We start from the raw sequence: 25,688 nt of genomic DNA on the forward strand, positions 1-25,688 counted from the left end.
TGGCCATTTGCAGAAATTGTCCAGCTACAAGCTTGATTCTTTACAGAGCACTGGATAGTACTCACATACTGTAAAAAGCATCAATGTACCACAGAGGCACAGTGACTTTTAGGGTTAAAAGCAAAAGCAGTCTCAGAGATTGCTTAATATGTACTGAGGTACTACCACGTGTACTAGCTTCACTTTCCACTTTCAAAAACAGTGACAACATAACAAAATAATGTGTATCTCTGTTTTTATGATGATGCTGCTAGCGCCTGACATTTAAGGAGCAACTCAGAAACAGAATACCTAATGTACAAAATTTATGAATCACATTTAAAATGTTTATTTTTATATTTTGATGTCAGGAGACTTGGCAGAACCCTTAGAAATAATTACAGTAAATTAAAGAATGCTACTGGAATATTTCCAGTCTTTTTATTGGTTTACTAATCTTTTCCCTCTATCCAAACATGTTCTGGTATCTGCACTATACAGAAAGTCAGAAGCTAGTTATCTACAAAACCCAAAACACTTCTACACCTTTCTAGTTTGTTAGCTTGTGTGACTACACAAACTAACCAGATCTTTTAATCAAATGTTTAACACAGTAAGTTAAAGGTGATACATGACAAGTTTACCAGCGTATTTCACATATACATACAGGTGTACACATACATTAATAAATTCATCAATATGTGGGATCTTGTTGAAAATCTTTTTATAAAGGAAACCACTAAAATTTGCTTACTGTTGTGTTGCTACTAAAACCCTTCCTTATTGTGTATTAAAACAACCTAGTTTTATTGCACAGTGCCCTTCATAGTCCCCTTGTGCATTATTGTATTATTAAAGTTTTATTATTAAACATATCTCACACATAAAAAGCCAAAAGCAGCATTCTCTGTGGGGGTGGGGGTAATCAAGAAGGACAGAGCACTGCCCTTTCTGTGCACCACGAAGGCGCTCAGTGATCTCTGGCTCCATATGACAACTTCAGGGTCAGTCACACACAGTCCTACTGGGAAGTCTTGTGGCAGGTCATCTGTTGGTCCTGCTCTGCTTGCGATTTATTTTCCTTGACAGTTCATTCTTCTTTCTGTCAGAACACTCTCTTTGCTTTCTTAGAAGCCACCCCCTTGGTCTCCCCACTGCTGTCTCTGGCACAGTTTCACAACAAAGCACATCACTAAGCCAAAGCCTGCTGAGTCGACTTTTCAACTGTGCTGCCTATCACGTGATGCTCCTCCTCCCAAATAACAATTCGCTGTGGGTAATATGTTCCTAGTTACTCTGCAGCTTCCAGACTTGGGTCTCAGAAGAGTTTCATAATGACTATACACATCAGTTCTCTTATCTCGCTGGGAGAGACTTAACAGTGCTTGCTGTTTAAAAAGTGTAATTGTTACCATGGTCACTTATTCTTGTGCCCCTTGAACAAACTCAAAGGTCTTATGGGAGACCTTTTTTTTCTCACTAAAGAGGGCAAAGCTAATATAGTTTTCTTTTTTTATTTTTAATTTTTAATTTTTTTTAACCTGTTGAGTGACTAGCTAGACTATGCATTTGTCAAAACAATAGACAAAACCTAGAAATTAAATAAGAGTGCTGGCACCTTACAATCTCATCATACCTTGCCTTTCTGTATTTGCCAGCTTTATTCAAAGACTAATCACAAGTTTGTACAAAAAGTTTTAATGGTACAGTTAACTTCTTTCTACAGCTTTTAAAGCCACAAATTAATACAACATTTACACCCAAGAGGAGTAATTTAGTCAGACTAGCAAAACACACAAGAAAATAAACGCAAAACTGTAACTTCTCAGTCAGTGATATAAAAGGACTGCATGGAAAACAACTGATTTTTTTTCAAGGGAAAGTTTCCCAAAATTGAAATACTCCCATTATTTTCTTAGATAACGTAAAGACGGTATTCTAACATTTTAATTGAAATTATAGCCAAAAAGCTCCCAAAGAGAATCCATGGAAACACTCTCTTCAGAAAATTATACCAGTTTTAGAAGTACAGGGGAGCATGATCATTCACATGCCTGATAGCAGTGACTAATGAGGCTCAACCATTGTGTATTTAGGAACACTGCAGTATATGCAGCTGCCCTCTTAGATCATTATCTTTTAACTAATATTCTATATATGAATGGCTTGTTATCCTAAATGATTTTTGAAAATAGCCCCAAAAGACTGAACTAGAAAAGCAATTTAAACTAGAAAGACAAAAAACTGTTCTCCCTGTCCCCACAAATGTGAAACTTTACTGTAGGCCAAGCTTAGAGAAATAGTAGCGACAGAGATTTTTTCTTCAGGCATACTTGAAGCTGTCTACTCAACATTCCCACTCTTCTGCTTTTACAAGCAAAGTGTATGTTCTGCTGCAGGCCAAATGCAATACATATAGAGCCAAACATTGCAAGTGCTACCTCATTAGACGTATCTTCCAGCTTGTTCTGGTAAGCTGTCAAGGTACACCTCAAAGTCTCAACGACAGAGCAGCTCAGAGGTTTATCTTTGTCCTCACAAGTGCCTGAAGGAAAACACAGAACAAAAATTAAGCCTTAAAGCCACAGAGAGAAAATTACTCACCCTGGATGTGAGGTATTAGAATTAGTTAGGGCTTCAGTGACAATACAGAACACTGAAGAGCAGCCTTGTTTGCCATGAGAGATACAGCTGTATAGCCATGCTTTCACAGAAAATAGAGCTAAAAGACATCTGTATAAAAGCTTTAATAGAAGATACAGAACTGTAAATTCTGGATTACATTTATGTGTAATGCATTTGGTATGCAGTCTCACATATTATTTCTACTGTAGTCAAACCTGCGTCATTCAGACAAGCCAACTTTGAAACCACACAATTATATACTTTGAAAAACATGTTGTCTGAAAGTTAAGAATGTTACACTTTTCCTGACATTATTTTGCTGTTGTGACTAAGCATGCATATAGTAATGCAGTACTTCATTTACTCAAAGCCTTACTGAGCCAAAGATCATATGATTATGTTATGTTTGGAGAGGACTTAATAACATTTTAAATTATATTAAATTTTATTCTGAAGGAAATGACAAAAAAAATATTATCTGTCTGTAGGGTCCTATATAACAGTTCAATTATAAATCTGATATATCCATTATATACACACTAAACTTATTTATTAAACCTTTAGATTGAGACTTCTGATCTTGTTGCCTTAATTGGGGACATATGAACAAGTCTGACCATTCCAAAGTGCATAGAACAATGTGCCAAGAAAGCAAAACAACTCTGTATTGATTGAGACGTCACAAGATGTCAGCTGATACTCAGTTTCCAAGAACAAACTTTTCTTTTTTCCTGGTGTTACACCACAATACTAGGTTATTGACAGACCATTCCTCTCAGCATTATTTATATTCTTAGAAAAAAACATTTATCACTTACTGTATGGCAAATTATAGCATCAACATTTCAACAATTTTTAACATGTTCTATTAGGAAAACTATCTTTATCAACTATAATAGCAGCCTTATTTTCCAAAAGTGAAAATATCTGTGGGATTTTATATCCAGGAAGGCTAAATCATCATAACTCCGAGCACAACTAAACAATGATAGAGGTACTTATCACCAGTGTCACTAAGCAATTTACACAGAGTGGCTCATGAAGTCAAATCAGGTACTAAAGCCTGAGACTTTTCTTTGGCTCTCCATAAAACTTTATCAGAGGAGGTCCACTTACATACTTGCAGGGCATTTAAAAAATATTCTATAATTTGTGTCATCTAAGAAGCATGACATTCTACTACGGGACCGTATAAAAATAATTGAATTCCTCTTGTAGGCTACACATAATATACCAATAGAACTCAGTGGAAAACTTACTTAAGTGCACAAGTCAGAATGTACTGCCAACTGGTGTTTACAAAACTCTTTCAATTAGTTAGCCTCTTCTCTTCTGACTTTTGATAATACCAGAAAGCATAAAGTGCTGTTCAGGCAGGACTAGGTGTTACAGTCAAAGTCACACCTATTCAAAGCAACACATATTTGCTAGATTGCTTTCAGTAGCAGGAGCAAGATCGGCTCTACAGCACACACATCCCAGTGATGGACCTCTATCCTATCAGCGACTCCACCTACTTACCACAGTTTCTAAAAGTCTGTAGAGTCAGGGAAAAAACAAGAGTTCCTTAATGACACTTCAAAGCCCTGTGAATCCTAGAGATACCCCAAACAACAGTGTTGTTATGCTTAAAACCAACCTAAGAAGAATTAATAAAATTGGACCTCTTTTGAGGAGATTTCACATTGAATAAAGTGCAAAGTGTGACCTTACGATAATTTTTATCACATAACCACAGCTATAGCTATGCAGAGAGCTCCAGTCCAATCTTCTCATTTACAAGACCAACCTCTCACTACTACCCATTGTAGGAACATTCTGCGTTGATCTTGTTGCACAAAAAAAAATAGACACTATTTTTTCATACTTGTAGCTCTAGCAAAGTGGTAATGCACAATTCTCATTCAGTTCAAAACAATATGTATAAAGTCAATCCAAGAGTTATCTTCCATACCATAGGTTTTGTCAAACTGTCTAAATAAAGTATTTTCATATTTTAAGTCCCAACCTACAATGATGTTATTAATGTCATGTTTGCCAAAATTAGAATTTTTAGTAAACTTTTCATGCTGTCATTCCTTCCCTTTGCTGTAACCCTATTTCTAGGCAGCTCAATCTGCCAATAGAAATACTGATTCAGCCTACCAGCTGAAAATGGACCTGTGGCTTTAATGCTGCCCAAATGTTGTCTGACTTCATACAACTGTGCAGGAGACATGCAGCATAATCCAAATGCACTCTGTTGCGGCAGAAGCACGAGTCCTTTCGAGTCTTACAGAAGTATACAAGTGAATAAACTCTTAAATCTTCTGTTTCAGACTTTCTGCTAGCTGTACTAGGCCAAGGGTAGGAAAAGAGATCATTTTCTTCAGAACAGTTCATATGGTGCTGTGTTTTAGATTTTTGACCAAAAAAAGTGATGCTAACTCAAAGCAGCTAACACTCCTAGGACTTTGCACCCATTTCACCTTTACTACGACCACAATTACTTTTTTCTGGAACACAAAGCCTCTTAAGAACATACCCTATTGCTGAATAACTGCACAATGCGATAAACTGAAAAGATACAAAATGAATTCATGCAAATGAACCAATGAGAATAACAATGCTCTGGAAAATATATAAAGGTCACTGGAAAAGGAGAAAACATGGATTTTTGTTTGTTATTTTGACATGCATAAAGGAAAAAAAAAGCTTTCTAAAACTATTTAGGTTTTAATCTGCATTGGGTTTGCATGGGCTGGTTTTTGGTGGTGGGGGGTCTTCGGGGTGGCTTCTGTGAGAAGCTGCTAGAAGCTTCCACCATGTCCAGCAGAGCCAATCCCTCGTGGCTCCAAAGATAGACATGCTGCTGGCTGCTGTAATTGTCACTACAGAGAAGCAGGAATGAGAACAACTGAGAAGAACAACTCTGCAGACAGCAAGTGGAGAAGAAGGGACAGGAGGTGCTCCAGGCACCGGAGCCCACATTCCTCTGCAGGCTGTGGTGCAGCCCATGGGGAAGCAGCTGTGACCATGCAGGGCCACAGGGACGCAGAGATCCACCCACAGCCCGTGGAGGAGCCCCACACTGGAGCAGGCAGATACCTTGGAGGAGGCTGTGATCCTGTGGGAGGCCTGTGGAGAGAGGGCTCCTGCTGCCAGGCTGGAGCAGCCTGTCCTTGGAGCACTGCACCCCACGGAAGAGTGACCCAGGCTGCAGCACTTTTGGGAGAACTGTTGCCTGTGGGATGGACACATGTTGCAGCAGTTTGGAGGGAGCTGTTGCTGATCAGATGAAGCCACGTTGGAGAAGCTCTCAGTGAACTGTTTGCTGTGGGAGGGACCCTGCAGTGCAGCAGGGGAAGGACTCCCTCTCCCTGAGCAGCAGGAGAAGCCACAGGTGATGAGCAGACATAACACCCATTCCCTGTCTCCTTGTGCCAGCTGGGTAGGAGGTACAGCTGGCAAAGGAGGTAGAGGGAGGGATGGGGGGAAGGTGTTTTTAAAATGTGGTATTTAAAGGGTTTGTTATACTTCTCTTTATCCTGCTCTGATTTTCTTGTAGTAAGTTCATATCTGTAAGTTAAGCCTGTTTTGCCTGTGATGGTATTTGATGAGTGAACTCTCCTGGTCCTAACCATGAACCTACATTAAATTTCCTCTCCTCTCCTCTGTCCAGCTGCACAAGTTAGCAGCTTTCATAGGTGCCTGGCATCGGCCCACATCAACTGGGCCAATGATCAATACTATCAATAAAAATATAGTATTATCTTCTCTTTACTGTATAGCCTAATAATCATAGACTGATCAGCACTTGAATTAAGGGGCTGAATCTTTAGTGTTGGATCTTTAATACTGACAGATTTTTAAGTAGCTCTCTCAACCCCTTGAGTTCAATGTTGACCACAAGAACAAGAAAGACTTCCCTATCAGCTGTGGCTAATGTAGCCCCTCATCTAGTAATTAGACTACAAAGATTTATTTAAGATTTTTACTTTTATTGGCACACAGGTATTCCCATTTCAAATATAATAACAATTTTTTAAAAATTTGAATAAATGCTATTAAATACAAAATGTTGTAAGTACACCACAGTGATAATATAATAATGCAAAGCATCAAAAATTAAGTTTCAAACTTAAAAGCATAGCAAATACGTAGGACTAAAGTCTTAGTCAATGTCTATTCTAATATTAAAAAACTGGAATTGACTGTAAGGATTCAGGCGACCCACTGCAAAACTAAATTCAACTATCTGCCTCAAGTGCCTCTTCACAGATGCTAAAGCTTGGAAAAAAGATCTATTTAAATTAGTTTAAAAGTTTACCTCAGACAAAGCAAATTAATACTGAAGGTACTGTTATTAAATTTCTATATTATACAAAACAAATTAAAGCTGTTCTTAGCAAGGCTTACCATCCAAAAGAAAATTGCTGCTTTGTAAATTGCACTTACTTACTTAAGTAACTCCCCCCAGATTTACTCAAGTCCTTTTGAGCATGTGGAACTTTGCAAAACTGTAGAAAACCAACAATCTTAAAGAGCTTTTCAACTGTAAACCTAGAGGTATTATCACGGTAATCACATTTATAATTACAGAATAAAACTGATACCAGTCCCAAACAATGAAGCATATAGCCTATGCAAGGAAATCAATGCATGGCAGAATCCAAGCTCACCTTTTAAGGATAAGAGAAATCCCAAGAAGTTGTTTCTTTATTGAAATTCAGTATCACCGGGCCCTAAAAAAAGCCCTTTGTGAAGATACAAAAAAATGTATCTTCATTTGAAAGTGTTTTTAGCAACCATTTATGTCTATTGTTTCGAAAAAGTGCCAGAACATATAATGATATACATAAAACAAACCCATTTGCTCTGTAAGCTCCATTTTACTTGTTTTCTTCCTGTTTACTTTCACTGTAAATTGGAAGCACTTTGTGTCTCGTATGCAATTTTTCTAACAGGAATTAAGTTTTAAATGAAATTTTTTTAAAATGTTCAATTTTCAGCTTTAAAAAAATCACTAGCTTGACATTAAAGTTCAGCTTGTTTATATTAGCCACTATTTCAAATTTCTAACCAGGCAGCAGACTTTGTTAAGTCTGATACAATACTTATATATAAAGGTAGCAGAGTGACAACCACTGAATTACAATTACTTTTAATGAAGAAAGGGAAATATTTGTTCTGTATCAGATTAAATGAATGCAACATAGTACATGTCCACAATCAACTGCAAAAAGTATTGTGTTGCATCATGTGTCCTACACAACCTTTTTGAATATATGACCTTTAAGTTGCTGAAGGTTGCCTCAGAATTTGGCTCAGTTCAGGCAAAACATCTGTTCCCTTTGCAGGTATACTGTAAGGACTTTTTTCTCAGTTGGATTTAGAGCACAGCAAGTGAGCCCTTTTCTGACCGATCATATACACCCCAGCATTTGTAAATCAAGCTCTGGGCTGACAACAGCAGGTCCACAATCCGTCACCCTTTCTCAGCTAGCAAGGCCATTTGACTGCTGTGAGAACTGCTCTTATCATGTCATCAAATCAAAGCATGTTGAGAAGAGGGAATGCAAGAGGCATCTGCAGAATTCCCACAATGTAGTGACTTTGGAACATTGACAGATGCATCTGTCATTTTATACCTTCAACTAACCTGCTGTCCGCTGGCCTGACATAGCAAAGCTGTCCAAAAGTAACTCCAGCTCTCTCATGTTGTTTTCATACGTCTCTGTTAGAAAGACCTGGTGTTTCTTGGCCTTTATTTGACAGGAGGAACAGACAAGACAAGAGGGGGTGGGGAAAAACACATTAAAATAAGTAAACAGAATTTTTAAATTTCCTTTTTAAATTTAAATTTCTACTGTATTTCTTTTTATGTCTTTTCTCAAGCCAAGAGACCTAGCATGACATAACAAATAAGAACCTTGTAACACACAACATAAAACTAAAGGATTTCAAAAGCAAAACAAAAGATGGTTGTACAAAAACTTAGTCTTCTTAATCCTCTGCTTTAAAAGTACCTTAATGGACACTAAATTCTCCCCATCTATGCAAGCAGTGAAATCTATTGTTACATCCTACAAGGGCATCCAGAAAGACACCCAACTACTGGCAGAAAGGCTAGAAATCCATGATTTGGCACTCAGTCAAATCCCACACCTATTCTCATTGCAAACCCTGCCTACTTCAATTGTTAATATGTTCCATACTAGACAGGGATTTCTTCAATACCAAAACCTCATCCTTGTGCATGGAACATAAAACTACAGAGTTCTTAGTCCCTATCACCGAATCTTCTTAAAGAAAGCTGTTCACTAAATGCAGTCTATTGTTCAAATCAAGACACCAAATTTTTTGAGGTCAGAAAAGTTCTACAGCAGATTTTTTATATCACTACAACAGAAAGACTGTACCAAATCATTCCTTCAATTTATATCTGATAACTTGCAGTTTTTAAAGACATGTGTCCATAACTCCAGACAAGACCAAGGTCTTTTTGAGTATATGGAGTTTTGACTTCTCAAGGAAATGTCTGATTTTAGCTGCTGACTGACTGACAAAAATTCAGCAATTTAGAAAACCTAAAAGAAGCAAAAAAAAAAAAAGGAAAAAAAAAGAAAACCAACCATCTCCCTGCTCAAGAGGAAACTATATTTAAATAACTTCACAATTTTCTTATGACAAAGGTTATGGTCAAAGATGTCTCATGACTTCTAACTGCTCAGTTTATTTCTAAATTCTAAATTGTAACACATATTTGTGTAATTTCCATTTCTACTTGGTAATGGAAAGTTAACCTTTTTTACTGAGCAAATTCTACTGTTTTCTATCATATCTAGAGACTGTTGCTTTAGTTATGCTTCATTGCATGTCAAAGAACCCAGGCAATTTCTTATGTGTGGGGAACATCCTCCCCAGGAAAACTGCTACATACTGGTAGCATATAACTGTCAGGACTAAAAAAAAAAGAAATGCATTTAATTCTCTGCAGTGTTCCTTACTATTCAGTTTAAATATTTTATAAATTTGCTTTACTCTTTCAATTTTAATTATATGTACTGTATATCAACTAATATATTATTCATATGTGTATTTCAGTGTTAGGTCCCCTGTAGCATTTACACGCTTTTCCTTGTGTGAAAGTTTGTACTACACTTCATAAAGAATTTCCAAATCACTTCTATATATTGAAAAATAACCAAGGCTTAATTTCTTTGCCATAAAATTATCTATATAAATAGAACTTGTAAAGTTGAGATCTGGTAAAAATATTTTATGGGATGCAAGCACAATAAAGTATTTCACTCTTGTGTACTGACATCATCTCAGAGATCTCAAAAACTAAAAATAAGGAAATAAAATAATATGAAAACATCACAATAAAATAAATGTTGTTTTTACATAAAATACTCCAGTACAAAAAAGGTGAGACTAAATCTTCCCAGAAAAACATATTCTATGGAAAAGTAAAATGTGAGAATTTTTTTTCAATCTTCTCATCCAATTTTTCCATTTTGTTTAGTTAATTTACCATAATTTAGTCAGTGTGTTCCAGTCTATTCAACCTTCACCACTTCTCTATGCTTTATTTGCTAACTGCATCTATACTTCTCAAGTCAATTTTAGTCCCTTTTTCAACAGCAATAAAGATCAAAAGAAAATTACTTACACTAGCCAGTCTCTCTACACCTGAACTGCAAAATATTTAGTATCTTTCCTTTCTAACGTCTATTTTCAATCACTGTCCCCATTATCAGAAATTTAAGGAAAAAACTGCCGTAAATTGCACTGCTAAAAATCCAGGCACAGTCCAAAAGGATCTATTATTGATCTGATTTCTTATGTCTCACTGACAGGTATCTAATAACAACATATACAGTCATCTGAATCTTGAATTTAAGCTGACAGAACCTGTGGAGGTCATCTGGTCCTACTCCCCACTCACAGCACAGTATGGTCGAAGTCAGGTTAGGCAGCTCTGAACCTTGTTCTGGCAAGTTTTGAGTCTCTTCAAAGATGACATTTCAACAAACCCTCCAGGCAACCTGTTCCAATATCTCACAATCTGCATTGTGAAGTTTTTTGTTTTCCCCTTACAGATAATTATAACTTTCCTGTTTTCTCTTCTACTTCTAATGGACAGATCTAAGGAGAGTGTACCTCCATCTTCTCCACAAGTACCCACTTGATAGTTTACAGCAGTAGCTATTATCTCCTTAGTTTTCTTCAGTCTGAACAAACACAGGGAGTTATGCATAATGCTTTACTTTGAAAAGGAAAATGGAGCGTACAAGTATAGAGTCAAACACAATCAATTGCAGCTGACAGATTCAGCTGTTCCAGGAGATGTGATTACAATCCTTCTCAACAACTCCATCAATCAACATATTTTGCCATTCCTGTAGAACTACTGGAGAAGTACAGGTGTAATTGTTTCCTAGGTTATTTCAAAAGGGAAATCAGTTGACAAGAAAACTGCTAAAGCCTTTACATAAGGAGAGTTAGCTTCACAAAACACATTAGTAAACAGGTGGAAGAATAGTTATAAACTCAATTAAAATTTGTAAGTCTTCTGCTGACTTTGTTGACTTCCTCTACACCAGAATGGACCATTCTTGACCTAGACAGTGATCCTTGAAAACAACCTTGAAAATCAAAGGTGAGGTCTGTATGGAAATGCAGGGGACGCCAGGGGACTCCTGACCAAGTATTAATAGGAAGCATAAAGAAGGTTGTTCAGACATACTAAACTTGGAAAAATACAGATACATCACTAAAGCTTAGAGGGATATCTTTAGGGATGCCAAAATCCACCTATAGTTGAATCTGACGTGGGATATGAAGAGCAACAGTAAAAGATTTCTTAAGTACACCACCTCCAAAAGAAGGACTAGGCAAAATGTGGTCCATTGCTAATGAGGCAGTGATCTGGTGACTAGGAGAGAGAAAGGGCCTTCTCATTGCTTTTTTTCACCTCAGTCTTCACTCAAAGAACCTGCCTTTGGGAATTCCAGGTCCCTAAGATGAGTGAAATTTCCATGAACACTTGAGAATTTAATTCTCAACATATACTAGTAAATAAAATTCTCAACATATACTAGTATTTCCGATAGCCCCTAACGACAATTCCCTTTTTCCCAATATATTCCAAACTGAAGGCTAAAAACCTAATAACATGGAAGAAAAATCATACTTCCTGAACCCAGAACATATGCTGAATTTTACCACATAAAATGCTTCCTTGAAACAAATTTCATATCCTTAAAAAAGGTTCCTATTATCATAAAACAACTCTTGAGGACAAAAACCTTTTAGTAGAAAATGTGCTTGGCAACATAATAATTTAATCACCAATTTCAAAACAAAATTAAACTTTTAAAGAAATTAAAGAGAAGCTAAGCATTTTTCATTTAAAATACTGTAAACTCCAATGAGGAAAAAATCTTTTTTCCAAATACTTTCTATCCTTATCTGTAAGGATAACTTGAACTATTCTGAAAACTGACTGCTTATAAAATTCTTCCATTTACTGTCAGACTTGTGTTAATCTTCCAGAAAGGTATTTTTATTTATCTGGACAAGTTCCTACTAGCTTGATTGTAGACATATTTTCCTTAACCATCAGTATTTGATTTTTGTTCCTGTTCCCATACAGAAATGTTGTCCCATTGTTTTTGCAGCATTTTGCAAAAGCCATGGTTAACTAAAATAAATGTGAACTCTATACACAGTTCCAGGACAGCCCACAGAACCTGATGCTGCAAGTGTGAATCTGTATCTCAAGGTCAATAACTTTATTTTTCATGTGGGCAGGACTTTGAGGCCTTGCCTTAACAAAACTACCGCAGTAGTAAGCAGGGAGTTAGGATCCAGATGTACAATGAACTGCCTTAACTCCTGAGAAATTTTCTCTACTTTGTCTGCAGTCACAAGGGAGGGTCTCATTCACATGGACTAATTAACCCACTCAGTCTGTAGTACAAATTCCAACCGGTGATGGCAGAGTAAGAGCCAAATCCAGAACTATCCACATAGCCACCAAGGAACAGCATGTTCAGATATGCCTTGAAAAGTGCTTATGTAAATTCTTTACAAAAGTATCAGAATGTTTACCAGGCATGACCTTGGGGGCAGCAAATCAAAGCATTTACAGAAATACAAAAGACTGCTCCACAGTTCACAAAACACAGATTTTACTCAAGTGACGCTCTGTAAAGCAGAAAATGGCACAAATTTTTCAGCAAACAGGCATAACTTGTATTATAAAAAACAAAATGAAACCATCACTGACAAACTCTCTCCTTAGGCTTTTATTTATTTTTGCTCAAGTTCTCAAACTATTGAATACTTTTACTTTCTTATATCTGGAATATTCAAAAATCTCTAGAAGAGTCTGGCTACGTATAAGTTAAATACAATCTCTCAAGAAATTTCGTATCTCAGTCTTACAAATTAATCAAAATGCTCAAGTTTTATTGAAATCCTTCTTGTCCCTCCCAAAAAAAGAGATTTGTAACAACTTTTGCTGGGAGAGAATGTTATGAAGTATCTCCTTGGGTCTTGAGATTTATTTTTTTGACCAAGTCAGAGAAAATTTTTTGAGAACTGCAACTAAATTTTTGATGCCTGTCTTCCAACACCAGGACATCACAGCTTGAGTGACCTCTGCACCTTCAAAATAAATTTAAAAAGTGGTTTGTTTGCAGAAGATCATTTAAGCATATGCTTCAGACTAACTAGTCTTCTTACATTAGGACAATAATAGAAGTAACAGCTGGGAAGAAAAATTCTCCACCTGTGTTAAGGCAAGAAAAAAACAATCAACATAAAACAACCCTTAACAATTAATGCACAAAATTAAAGATTGTGTATCATGACTGGGATATTATTTTAAACTGAAATAAACTGTCCACATCTAACTGTGCCTAGATGACATTTTCATGTTTGCCACTGTGTACCAGTTTCTATTCCACAGAAGTTGTAGAACAGAATCATAATCCTCAGGGTCCTTCATGGTCTGTTTAGTTAATGCCTAGGCAACTTCTGCTAAAGAACAATGCTTAATGTGTACATCCTGGAACTAGATTCTCAAATATTTCTATGCTGACATTCAGTGTATGATAACCTACAAGGCGTTTATGGGCAGCTGAGATGCAAACATCACTTCAGGTGTGGCTGTAAAAGCAAGATTTACATGCCATGGGGAAAACCACAAGCTGTGTGCCATCTATTACACAACTTACATACAAATTATGCTATTTCTGATAGAATCTGTTAAAAGGAGTGGAAATAAATACACCTTACAAATTAAAGGAATTGATACTAAGACACAATATTTTAATTATTTCACTTTCCTAATATGCATTCTGAGGAACTGACAAGTTTCCCAAATTTCAATTTGCATTTCTCATAAAATAAAGGTTTAACTTCTCCTGCTTGTCCCATGCTAAAATCATCCACTACTAGGTACTACTAGGTACTAGAAATGTAAATATCCTGAGTAACTTAAAACTCCTAAAGATACCTCTTGTTCTTTCCATGAGGCAGGAATACAGCTGGGGCTGTTTCAATTTAAACGAATTGTTAAATCACAATGGCTATTCTAAATTCCTGTTCTTGAATCTAAAAATTTCTAGAAACCCTAGCTAGATAATTATGAGCTTGAGATCAATTTCCTCAAGTACACATAATGCAAATATTGAGAGCTTTCTCATGCAGAGCATTCATTAGAAATTTTGTTTGATAGTAACAGATCCTATCACATTTGACCCATGCAGGTTTCTGGCAAACTTCTGCAACATGCTGGTATTTAAAATTACAAGCAGAGTAACTACTTTACTGTACATTCAACTGATCCATTAAGGAAAAAAACAACTTTTTCATATAAAGTTTCAAAATCATGTACTTTGTGTATCTTACAAATATTTTTCAAATGAACACATTAATTTGTATGTTAACAGTACTGTGAGAAACCAACTTAAGATTACCAGATTGAAGTGGAAAAGATGTATTCAGGATGTCAATAATAGTACAAAATAAAAGGAAGTAATTAACAGATCAAGAAAGCAGGATGTGGAAATAAAGGGAAAAGAACACACTGACAATTTCACACAATTTTAGTATAAGTAAAGGGAAGCCTAATAACAGTATACTGAGTTTTATTTATACCTAGCTTCTACGATAGCCTCCTGTTTTTTATTTTGGGAAGAAAAATAACAAAAAAGCTGCCTATACTGAGTAAACAAGACCACACACAGGCTCTCCTGCTTCCCAATCAAATACGAAAGTCTTCAGGAAAAATACAAGGCCATCCAAGGTGATAAAAATCTAATCCCACAGGGGACCACTAATACAACTCTTCAGAAAATGAGTATTTTTATTACCTCTTCAAGACAGTCTTGTGGCTTGAAATCATTCCAGTAAAGCAATTAAAACAACCTTCTATATGAATAAGACAGTTCTTTCAAGTGGAGCAATCCACTTGCTTTTACTTTCAGTTACACAATTCTCATTTTGAGTACACCATTTAATACTGTTGTAATTACCAAAAAACCTGAAGCATGAATAGAATTTTGTCGTGAATTCTTGTCAGATATAACATACATTTTACTATGGAATTTTTCTTTGTATTCTTTTTGTGCCTGATAAAATTATTTTTTCAGGTTTACTAAGGCAGCAAATGTCTTTTAATACTTAAATGCTTGCATTGAAGAAGCTGTGTCCTCCCAAAGGAAAAAACGTTTATTTAGTTTTATTTTTCTTCAATTTATTAATTACCAATCTACCTGGAAAGTAGATAACACTAAGACAATGTATGGAGTAATTCCGTCAGCTGAAGAGTAGACACCAACAAATCTGAAAACTCTCTGATGCAGATCTCTGCTCTTATATACTGAATAGCACAATGCCTACTTGTAGCAGGAAAGAGATCGTGGTAATTTCCTACACTCATAGGTCCAAGAGGAAGCAGGAGCAGAAATTTACAATAGAAAAAAAAATGGTTAAGTATAGAAATACTGTAAATGCTACTCTACAATGATGAGAGATAAGGTTTTTAGTTTAAAGTTCATCTAGTTCTAATGCTAGACCAGGTTGCTCAAAGCCCCCTCCAACCCAGCCTTGAACTCTTCCAAGAATAGGACATTCACAACTTCTCTGTTATGAGTTTCTTTGTTATGTTTCATAAGTTTTTGTTATGTTTAAGTGCCTCACAGCTCTCACAATAAAATTTTTTTTCCAAATATCTGATTAAATCCTTCTTTCAGTTTGGAGCCATTCCCCTTGTTGTCTTACTACACGCCATTCTGGAAAGTCTCTATTCAGGTAGTGGAAGGTCACAATTAGGCCACCCCAAAGCCTTCTCTTCTCCTGGCTGCCTCATAGCAGAGCTGCTCCATCCCTCTGATAACTTGGTGGCCTCCTCTGGACTCTCTCCAACAGGTCCATCTCTGTCCTGTGCTGAGGACCTCAGAGCAGGTGGGGTCTCACCAGAGCAGAGCAGAGGGGCAGAATCCCTCCTCTGCCCTGCTTACCACACTGCTTTGGATGCAGCCCAGGATGTATTTGGCTTTCTTTCTTCCAGCAGGGTCACATCCAGCCTCTCACCCATGTGCACCCCCAAAGCCCTTCTGGGCAGGGCTCCTCTGATCTGTTCATCCCCCAGCCTGCTTTGACATAAGGGGCTGCCCTGACCCAGATGTAGCACCTTGCACTTGCTCTTGGTAAATAACAGAAGATTTTCATGGGCCCACTTCTCCAGCTTGTCCAGGTCTTTCTGGATGGCATCCTGTCCTTCAGCTGTGCCAACTGCACCACTCAGCTTGGTGTCATCAGCAAATGTGCTGAGGGCGCACTTCCATCCCTTCATCTATGTCATTAATGAAGGTAACCTAAGCTTTTTGTTTTGACCCTCCTGCTATTAAAGAAGATGGCAAAATTGGTATTCAAAGTTGGGGTACATAGAGACAGCGGGAAGGCACCAACTGGTGATATAAAAGGAAACATATTTCAGAAAATAATCCTGTAAAATACATCCAATAGGACAAATGCACACCAAACAAAAAAAAAACCCCAATCAACTAAAAAGTTTGTTACCTTCAAAGAAGACATTTTCAAATAATTTTTGCAGTCAAATGCTTGCATTAAAAATGTTATGTGAAATAATTATGTCTACAATGGTAACTAATCAAGCCTGAGGAAAAAAAGCTTGGATAGGAAGATAGAACATTCTTCACCAAAAATTACAATCCATATTTACAAATTGCCTTCTTCATTAGGAATGCAAAGGCTTGTTTCAAATAACTGTATTCTATAAATAATTCCTCAATTAAATACTTAGTGTATCACTTAAAATGCATTTTCGAATTAGTTTCTCCAGTATCTTATCTATATTTACTCTTGTTTCACAAAACAAAGTAATATAAATAAAAAATCAGAGTAACACTAAGTCAGATTTATTCCACAGCTCAGCACAGCAAATGCAGATTATGTTCACAGCATGTTTAAAAACTAAAACAACAAGTGCCATAGGCTTTTTGTCTTACCATTGCAAGTTCGCTCTGTAATTCACTGCAGCTTTTTTCAGCATTCCCTAGTCTTGCAGAGAGGTCCATAATTACCTTCTTCTTCTCCTCAATCACTTCTTTCATTTGATTGTTTGAGGAGAAACACTCTTTTTCTAATCTGGAAAGTTTCAATATTAGAACATTTTAATCAAAAATACTTATGTCAAGTATTCTACATATTTTTAAAAGACAATCTGAGTATCACATCATGTTAGCACATCAAATGACTTATGAAGCTGTTGCCTTATTTTTTTTAAGTGAAGAAACTTATATATTCCTTGTAAGAAAAACTTCTCAGTTATGTTTACGTTCTTTTCCATCACCAAGGCTTCTGTTAGACTTCCAGTCATAAACTAATTTGATCATTTGAATAGGGTCTCCAGATTACATGTAATAAACAGAAGTCATCATATTTTAATTAACACATTAGTTCTCTTCAGAAAGATATCACATCTTGCATTATCAGCACTGGTTTAAAGTACAAAGCTTGCTCCTCAAGTTTCCAAATACCTGACTATATTCTTACCCTGGTTCTAGCCAGAACAGGGTTAATTTTTGCAGTAGCCAAGAGCGGGCATGGCTAGGACCTGGAGGCCATTCTATACCACCTCATGTCATTTTCTGAGCACAGGAGAAGGGCTCCCTTGTGGGTAGTGTGGAAGAGGGACTAGGTATGGTTGGGTGTTTCCACAGTGTGCAATCACAGGTGATCAATCACTTTTTTTCCTTATGCACTCTGTCATTAGTATTGTTGCTGTTACAGTTCATTGTCTTATTTCATTGTTGTGTCCAGTAAAGTGTCCTTATCTCAGCCTATGATCTTTACTTTTTGTGAGTCCAATTCTCCTCTCCACCCTGTCACAGAAGAAGAGGGGGGAATGATCAAGCAGCACATGGTTTGGAGTGTTTCTGTAGGAACACTAAATTGGGGAATACATTCTTAAACCATGACAATTCTACTCAGAATTTCATGATTTCAATAGCAGACAATTCAAAATTTCAACCAGTTCTTGAACTACATCAGTCCTTCTGGTATTCAAGAAAACAAATGTATAGAAATTGATAAAAAGGCATGATAAAAAGGTTTGTCATGAGAAAATTACAAGGCCAAACAACAGCAAAAAGGAGACAGAGCCAGGGAGAGGAAGCCAAGGAAAAATTTTGAAGGATTGCCTAAGTACATAGGGGTGGAAAGAAGGTGCCTCAGAAAAGGCACCTAGAATTAACATTCACAAAAGATGACAAAGCTGAGAAGGGATTTTACCACGGCTATGGTAGGAAAGAAAACATGAACAGACTTCTACACAAAGCAGCTATTTTACCAACAACAGAGAGAGAAAGTCAGCATACTCCCTGCCATTTTGTCCTCCATCTTCCCTGACATGGTCTATTCCCAAGCCTCTATTGTCAGTAAAAGGACACTAAAAGGAGAACAATTGGTAGCAATAGGTGAGGATTGCGTCTGAGATAACCTGTGAGAACTCAACCCATAGAATTGTAGAGGTCAGCTCACCTACAATCAAAGATTCTGATAAAGCTGGCTAATCTCAGAGTGACATTGCTCATTATCATCATGAAAGTTCACAAAAATTGGAGGAGGTCCCTGGCAAATGAAGAAAGGCAAATGTCACACTTATATTTGGCAAAAGTAAAAAGGAGAAGCCAAGGAACTATAAACCACTGAGCTTCATTTCAGCCCTGGAAAGTTACAAAGCAATTCCTTCTAGAACAATTTTCTGGGCTCATGAAAGAAACAAAGGTGATTGGGAACAAGCCCAGATGGTAGTAGCTGGAATGGCTGTAATACTGTAGAGGTCTGTCTAAGACCTGTTTAACAGCTTCAGCCACCACCTGGAGTAAGCCAAGAGTGCAGTCTCACAATACCTGCAGTGAACAGTGAACTGGGTGTGGGTAGATCATGACACAATACAATTGATACACTCAACTGAAGTGCTGCCATTCTCTAGTCATGGAGAAAGAACAGGCCAGAATTAACCTTCTGACCTTCAACAATGACGTGTGCAAAGACCAGAACTTAGGAAAGAAGGCCACCCTAAAGTCATGTAGCTCATAATTGGCTGGATAGAAGGTATGCTAAAAAGAACCTGGTAACCATGACACACAGCCACTAATCAGCAGCACAGCACAGGAGCAGAGATAGCTAACAGCATCCTGGGCTGTGTTAATAGCAGCATAGCCAGATCAAGGGAAGTGATTAATCACCTTGTATTTGGCAGTCATTATAACATATCTCGGATAATGATCACTTTTAACTACATGCACCCCTTACAACATAGGAAAAAAGTTGGGGTGGGCTAAAGGAATGGTCACCACCATGGTCAACAGCAGAAATACACATAAGAACTGAGGAAACTTGGTATGTTCAAGCTGGAGAAGAGATAACTCGACAGTGTACAACAGGCCTCCCAGTATCTAAAAGGAGGTTAGCAAGGAAATGCAGACAATCACTTCACAGCAGTGTTTGTCTACAAGACAAGTACTGAATCCAAAGAGGTTCAAACAAGGAGATAGGTTTTCCAACTGTATGGAAAAGGTTCCCAGAGAGATTGTGCCATCTCCATTCTCCACATTTTCAAGACCTAACTGAAGAACCTGATCTCATAGCTTATATATAGTTTGAGCAGCAGGTTGGATTATAGATCCTGCAATTCCTTTCAACGTGAACTATTCTTTGATGTAGCTCTCAACAGTAGAAACATCCAGTAGAAACATCATCTCTTTTTCTCCTAGCAGTCCTGTCTCCCAAGAACTGAAAGCAGTGCAAAGGGCTCAAAGTTCTTGCATTTTTTAAGCTTTTGAATCAATATAGTCACTTTCTGACTTTAATTTATTTGTTAAAGATTAATGTATCTTTTTAGTTGAAGGACTGCTTCAGCAGTCCACCAAATACCTATGTCCTTCTGCATCAGCCTGGCTGATTTTTTGCTGTAGCTGCATATGTTTACTTCTTATTCTTCAAAATCTGCCTATTTCAGTCCCCCAAAGTAGCTTCTACTCTCACAGCTTTCAGAAACACAGCAAAAGCAGTTCCAAATTATTCCATGTCATGTTCTTGCTCTTCAAGAAAAGTAAATTCACACAGAGATCCAAATCCCATGTTGCTTCCAATTTACATAGTGCTACTGGGTTCAGAGCTAATTAATAAATTATGCAACCCAGAAAAGTCTATTAGTTTGGTTTTGGTTATTACAACTATATTTTTCTAAGAAAATAAAAAATTATGCCACCCAGAAAAGCCCAAAAGCCCATTTGCTTGGTTTCAGTTATTATAACTACATTTTTTTCTGAGAAAACAAATTCTTACAGCATTTTATAGCTTCCAATTTTTGCGTTATTTACCTACATCAAGTCCAGCTAAAGACACATACAAGTGTTCTAGCACAACAAATGAAAGTCTCTAAGACCTTCATTTGGCTAAGGCTTAAAGACAAACTCATGCAAGTCCCCCAGAAAAAGAGAAAATATGTTTGGATGCCAAACTATGTTATAAAAAAAAGTCAAGCTCCTGACATTGTCTGAAGTCCGAAGACCAGACCCTTCAAAGGTAAGTAGATCAAAGGCTGTTGTATTCTCTCAGAAGGTGTCCGGTGAAAGCAATCCCTGATTTTCACCAATATTACCGACACTTGTATGCTTCAAAGAATAAAAAGGGGACAGGAAACAGATGAGGCAGTACCTGCCCACCCCATCTAATTACCTCAAGGGAACTGGGTAGATTGATGTCCACCTCAGAAAAAGCTTGACCTTCGCTACTTATCTTAATAGAGGTCTGGAAATTTTGGTATCTGGACTAACAAAATTGTGAGGATAGGTTGTTCATGTTTCTTCAACATCTCTTAACAAAACCACCAACTGTTTTACCTGTGTTTTAACTGTCTTAATTTTCATGGAAAGGTTTGCATTCTCTGAAATCACAGAACACAATCTGCTTTCAAAAAACTCAGCTAGCAGAAGCTGCTAGAAGTAACTGCCTGAATCAACACATGATTGCAAACAGTGAAAAGTACTGTCTGAATATTACACAGCATTTATTCTCATGTTCAATTAACACACAGAACAGATGCCTCAGGCATAAATTCTGTTTTATCCCAGAAAAATCCCTAGGATAGGGCAAATTTCCCTCCTGAAAAGGAAACACTGAACATAATTGTCCAGTTCAGAGCAAAAAGGGAAGGCTTCTTAAGGTTCATCTTGCACTTTAGTAACTCAATTTACTTCTCTGTAAGCGCTGCTATTGAAATTCTTAAGGCAAATGGTACCACATCTGTAAAACTGTATTTCATAGTCTTAAGTACAAAAATATAGGTATTTCCTATACTTTCCAATTCCATTTGGTAATTCCAAACAAAGAAATATACTCTCTAAAAAAACTCTTATTTTTCTTTTTTGATGATAACATTTTTCAAAGATGTAACTTTTGTGGATCAAAAATTTCCTAGATTCAAATCCCTTCAATGCTCAAAGAAATATCTTCATATATCTAGAGAAAAGATTCTCACAAGAAACAAAACATTACTGAATGCACAATACAATTCAACACCTAACCATTATTGTTACTTTGGTCCAAATAATCTAATTCAGAAAAATATCTTTAAGAGATTCTTAGAGATTTAACTGAAAAACTACTACTTACAGAAGTTCATGTTTTTAACCAAATTTACTAATCCAAAAATTTAAAAATAGATCTTGTAGTAAAACTTGTGGAATTCTAATGATTTGGAAAATACCTAAACAGATGTTTAAATTACATTAAAAATGCTGCTAATTAGCTAATATGTTATTAACATCTATTGGTTCCCAGTACACATCCATACTAACAGCTCCCTGACTGATTACAGGAAGCCACGTTATGGCAGGCATGTTGACAAGACAGGATAGTTTTTTTCTAGACCAAAAACTGCAATGGCTTAATAAGCATTACTCAAAAAACCAAACTAAAAAGCCCCACATTTCACCAAGGATGATTAATTCTTCTGGTCTAACATCAATACAAAGACAAACTTTGGAATATTAGGTCTTGGGACAAGTGAATAAATGGTTCAAGAACAAACACTGCAAGTGTTTGAACACTACTTCAAGAAAACTTTCGTAACATTAATTTTTCCATATCTTCTGGACCACTCATGGCAACCAACCAGAGCAAAAATTAAAAAACCACTACACCAAATTAAAAACTAAGAAAACCAAACCAAGATTGGAAAAAAAAAAAAAAAGAACCATAGTCCATATGCCCTGTAAGAACAAAAGGTTACATACAAGAAAAATTCAGATGGTACAAAGTAGCTTGTGTTCTGCAAAACTACTGGTCCAACAACCATTCCTCAAAAAAAGGCTGGTTTGCAAACATAGAAGCTTTTTTAAAGCAAAACGATAAAAAGGGAATAAAATGTCAAATCAATCGTCCAGGCCTTCTCCATTTCACAGAAAGGAAAAGAACTCTGTATCAGTTTAGTGTCATGTATTTACTGACAGAGCAAAAATGCTCACAGCAAAAACAACCAGGCAGGATGAGATTACACTTTAATTAGCTGATGTTATTTTAGAACTGTAGAGCATCTTGAAATATACTTACTCAGTTTCACAGCTGTGAAGACTGCAGTCTTCCTGAAGAATAATTTTAGATTACTATCATAATGTTTTTCACAAATTTTTATCATAAAAATTATATCTTTTTCTTTGAGAAAAAAGTTTTCACTTTTTAATGTGACTCTGGTTTACCTAAATGTGCCTCTTTTGAGCTTTTTTTTTAACAAAGAGCTCTAAGTTGTTTATAATACAGCACAAGTTTCAACTCTGTTTGAAACTAAAAACATCTCTGTAAGCATGAATATAGGAACACTTGGGCCACAAAAGGGCCACAAAGGTTTCCCTTGTTTTGTAGGGAAACCAGTTTCTTTTTTTCCCTTTTTAGTATTTTCTTTTTTTCTGTACTGCTTATATGAGCAAGTCTGTACACAAACACTTTTATGTACAGACTCCCGTAATCCTAAACTAAGAGATGCAAACTGTCTTTTTCAACACATTCTACTACCTCTCTCTCCCCACAACCTCACTGTGTGCCACCCACTTCATGTCTTCTAAAGCCCCTCTTTTGCTAAATTTCACATACTGTCCTTTATTTCATGTACTCCAAGTTATTTCATGAACTTCAAGTTCTCTGTCTTCCAGCACCATTCTTCTTCCTGATATTTTCTCACCCCAATAACAACTTTATTCAGCTAAGGAAGAAGACTCAGTACAGTGTATCCTATATCTGCCCAGGAAATAGAGCAAAATCTTTCTTCCAAAAAAGATCTGTTACCACAGACACAGTATACTGTGCTGAGCAGGAAAGGAATCCCAGGTAATTTCATCTGCTCTCATACACTTCATCTGCTCTTCTATTTTCATTAGCTTGACACTTTCCACAATCATTCAAAAGCTGAAAATGAAGATCCACCACTATAAGTGATACACAACTTCTCAACAGGGGTCTTAAAGATTGATCTAGCTCACTGAAGTGAAAAATAATATTTTCATAATAATGTAAGTATATAGAGAAGAAAACATCTGTTCTAATCCTGCCATGTATGCTTTCCTGCACTCCTCCCAAGTACACAGGAGAGAGGACCCTGCAATAACTATAATTTCCAACATTTTTGCTTTGGCAAATAATTGGTAACAGATCAGTTATTTTCCTTACCCACCCATATGGTTACTGATATGGACCTGTTATTAATGTTATTAATGGAACACCAGGTTCTGAACTTAGGTTGGTTTGGGAAATTGCATCAGATTTAGTTGTTTTATACTGACTGAAAAGTATATAAATGTAAGCTGTAAGTGGTAATCCAGCTGTCTACTGCCATTTTACAATTAATTTAGACGGAAACTTACAAATTCAGTTTTTCCAAGTTCTCCTGGGCATTGTGTTTTTCTCTCTCATATGCATATTCTAACCCTTTGAACTCTTTCTTGATCATTTCTAAATCTGAAAGAGCTTCTTCTCGTCTGTCCTTTTCCACACGCACGGCTTCTTCAAGTTCTCGAATTCTTAACTACACCAAGTGATAAAAAAGCAATTAAAGCAAGTTAAGAAACACTTACATGATCTTCCATGGTCTGTTCTGCTTTACAGTAGAGTATATTGTATTAATTCAGTATAAAAGCATATACACATGTAAAAATCATTGAACACATGTAAGAATACATAAAACTCAAACCGGAGACAAATAGATACAACAATGAAAAGTACCTCCTGTTCTCATTTGGAGGTGTCTGAACATTTTCAGTTCTTATTAATACTGAAGCTTTCCAGGGAAATTCTAGTTTTTAAATAGACTCATGAAGAGTGGGACCAGCAATAAAGGCCATACTTTCTCTCATGTACATAAACAAGGAAAAAGACTATATCAGTTATTCATCCATAAAACCCAAGCCTCTAAGTTGAAGGAATGTTATCCTCTCAGTTCCTTTGTATGTTGCAGAAATAGAGAGGAAATTAAGCAACTAAATCTTTTCTAGTTAAATAATCACTTTTAAAATTTAAGTGCCTGCACATACAGAAGATCATGAAAATAAGAAAATAACTGACTGAAGAATGGCAATGCTTATTTTTGTTACTCAGAAAATAGGGGGGAAAAGATACTAAATTCCCTTCTTTTTAGCTTAGTTTTTCAGAAGTCCAGTAAGTTTGTTAACTAATATGATATAACTAAGAAATCACCATTTAGTTTTTTTCAAACTTTTTTTACTAAACCATAGTTTTTTTACTGAGTATAACTCTGTGTGATACAGATAGAAAAAAATTAATGTTCAAGTATATACACTAGATTTATTCATATAATCAAACTTTACTGGTAACTGCGAGTATCATAATTTTGGAGCTGGAATGTACTCTGAGAAACTGTGTTTGAAACTGCAGTTTCAGGATGCATTATGCCCTCACTCCTAAATGAGTTAGATGCATGCACTGTGTCTCCAAATTGCTCTAAGAAGCCATTCAGAAGATACAGGGCAGCATATTTAAACAGTAGTACAGTGCTTAACTATTATGAAACATTTCCTTTTCCCTAACTGTTTAAATAGTAGTGGGAATTACAAATATGACATCTTATTTTATTATTTATTCTAATAACTTTAAAGTTCCCTGAAATGCAGATACTCCGATATTCTGTCCTCTCATATATATATTATGATTTTGACACTTATTGTAATAAATCTATTTAGGTTTTTCACTGGAGCAAGTGCTCTTCATATTTTTGGATATTAGTTATTTCACAACTTCCTCAACTGCTTTACTGTAAACTTCTATGAAATATTTAACAAAAAGTTTACCTCAATTATCTCTGAAGTGAAATTGGATGCTAAATGTGCTGCTCTCTCTGCTTCAATGTCTTCTTCCAGTTTCTTTGCTTTCACTGCAGCTGCCTAGAAGTACATTATGAAGATATTTAAGTTCAGAGAGAAGATAATATGACACCAGGTTTATTCAACTCATTAAGCATATTGTGACTCCATACTCCAACCTGA

The 25,688-nt window shown here is 36.4% G+C and overlaps 1 protein-coding gene across 1 annotated transcript in view; it reads right to left on the reverse strand.

The window, feature by feature from the left end:
• CCDC171 (coiled-coil domain containing 171) overlaps positions 1-25,688 on the reverse strand; it is a 152,491-nt gene that overhangs the window by 98,925 nt on the left and 27,878 nt on the right. The window contains exons 6-10 of the mRNA XM_066569192.1: positions 25,494-25,586; positions 24,054-24,214; positions 17,136-17,274; positions 8,246-8,348; positions 2,421-2,524 (exon numbers count right to left, since the gene is read on the reverse strand). Coding sequence (XP_066425289.1) covers positions 2,421-2,524; positions 8,246-8,348; positions 17,136-17,274; positions 24,054-24,214; positions 25,494-25,586 — 600 coding nt within the window. The remainder of the gene's footprint in view (positions 1-2,420; positions 2,525-8,245; positions 8,349-17,135; positions 17,275-24,053; positions 24,215-25,493; positions 25,587-25,688) is intronic.

Source organism: Molothrus aeneus, chromosome Z (genome assembly GCF_037042795.1).
Source record: "Molothrus aeneus isolate 106 chromosome Z, BPBGC_Maene_1.0, whole genome shotgun sequence".
NCBI classification, from domain to species: domain Eukaryota; kingdom Metazoa; phylum Chordata; class Aves; order Passeriformes; family Icteridae; genus Molothrus; species Molothrus aeneus.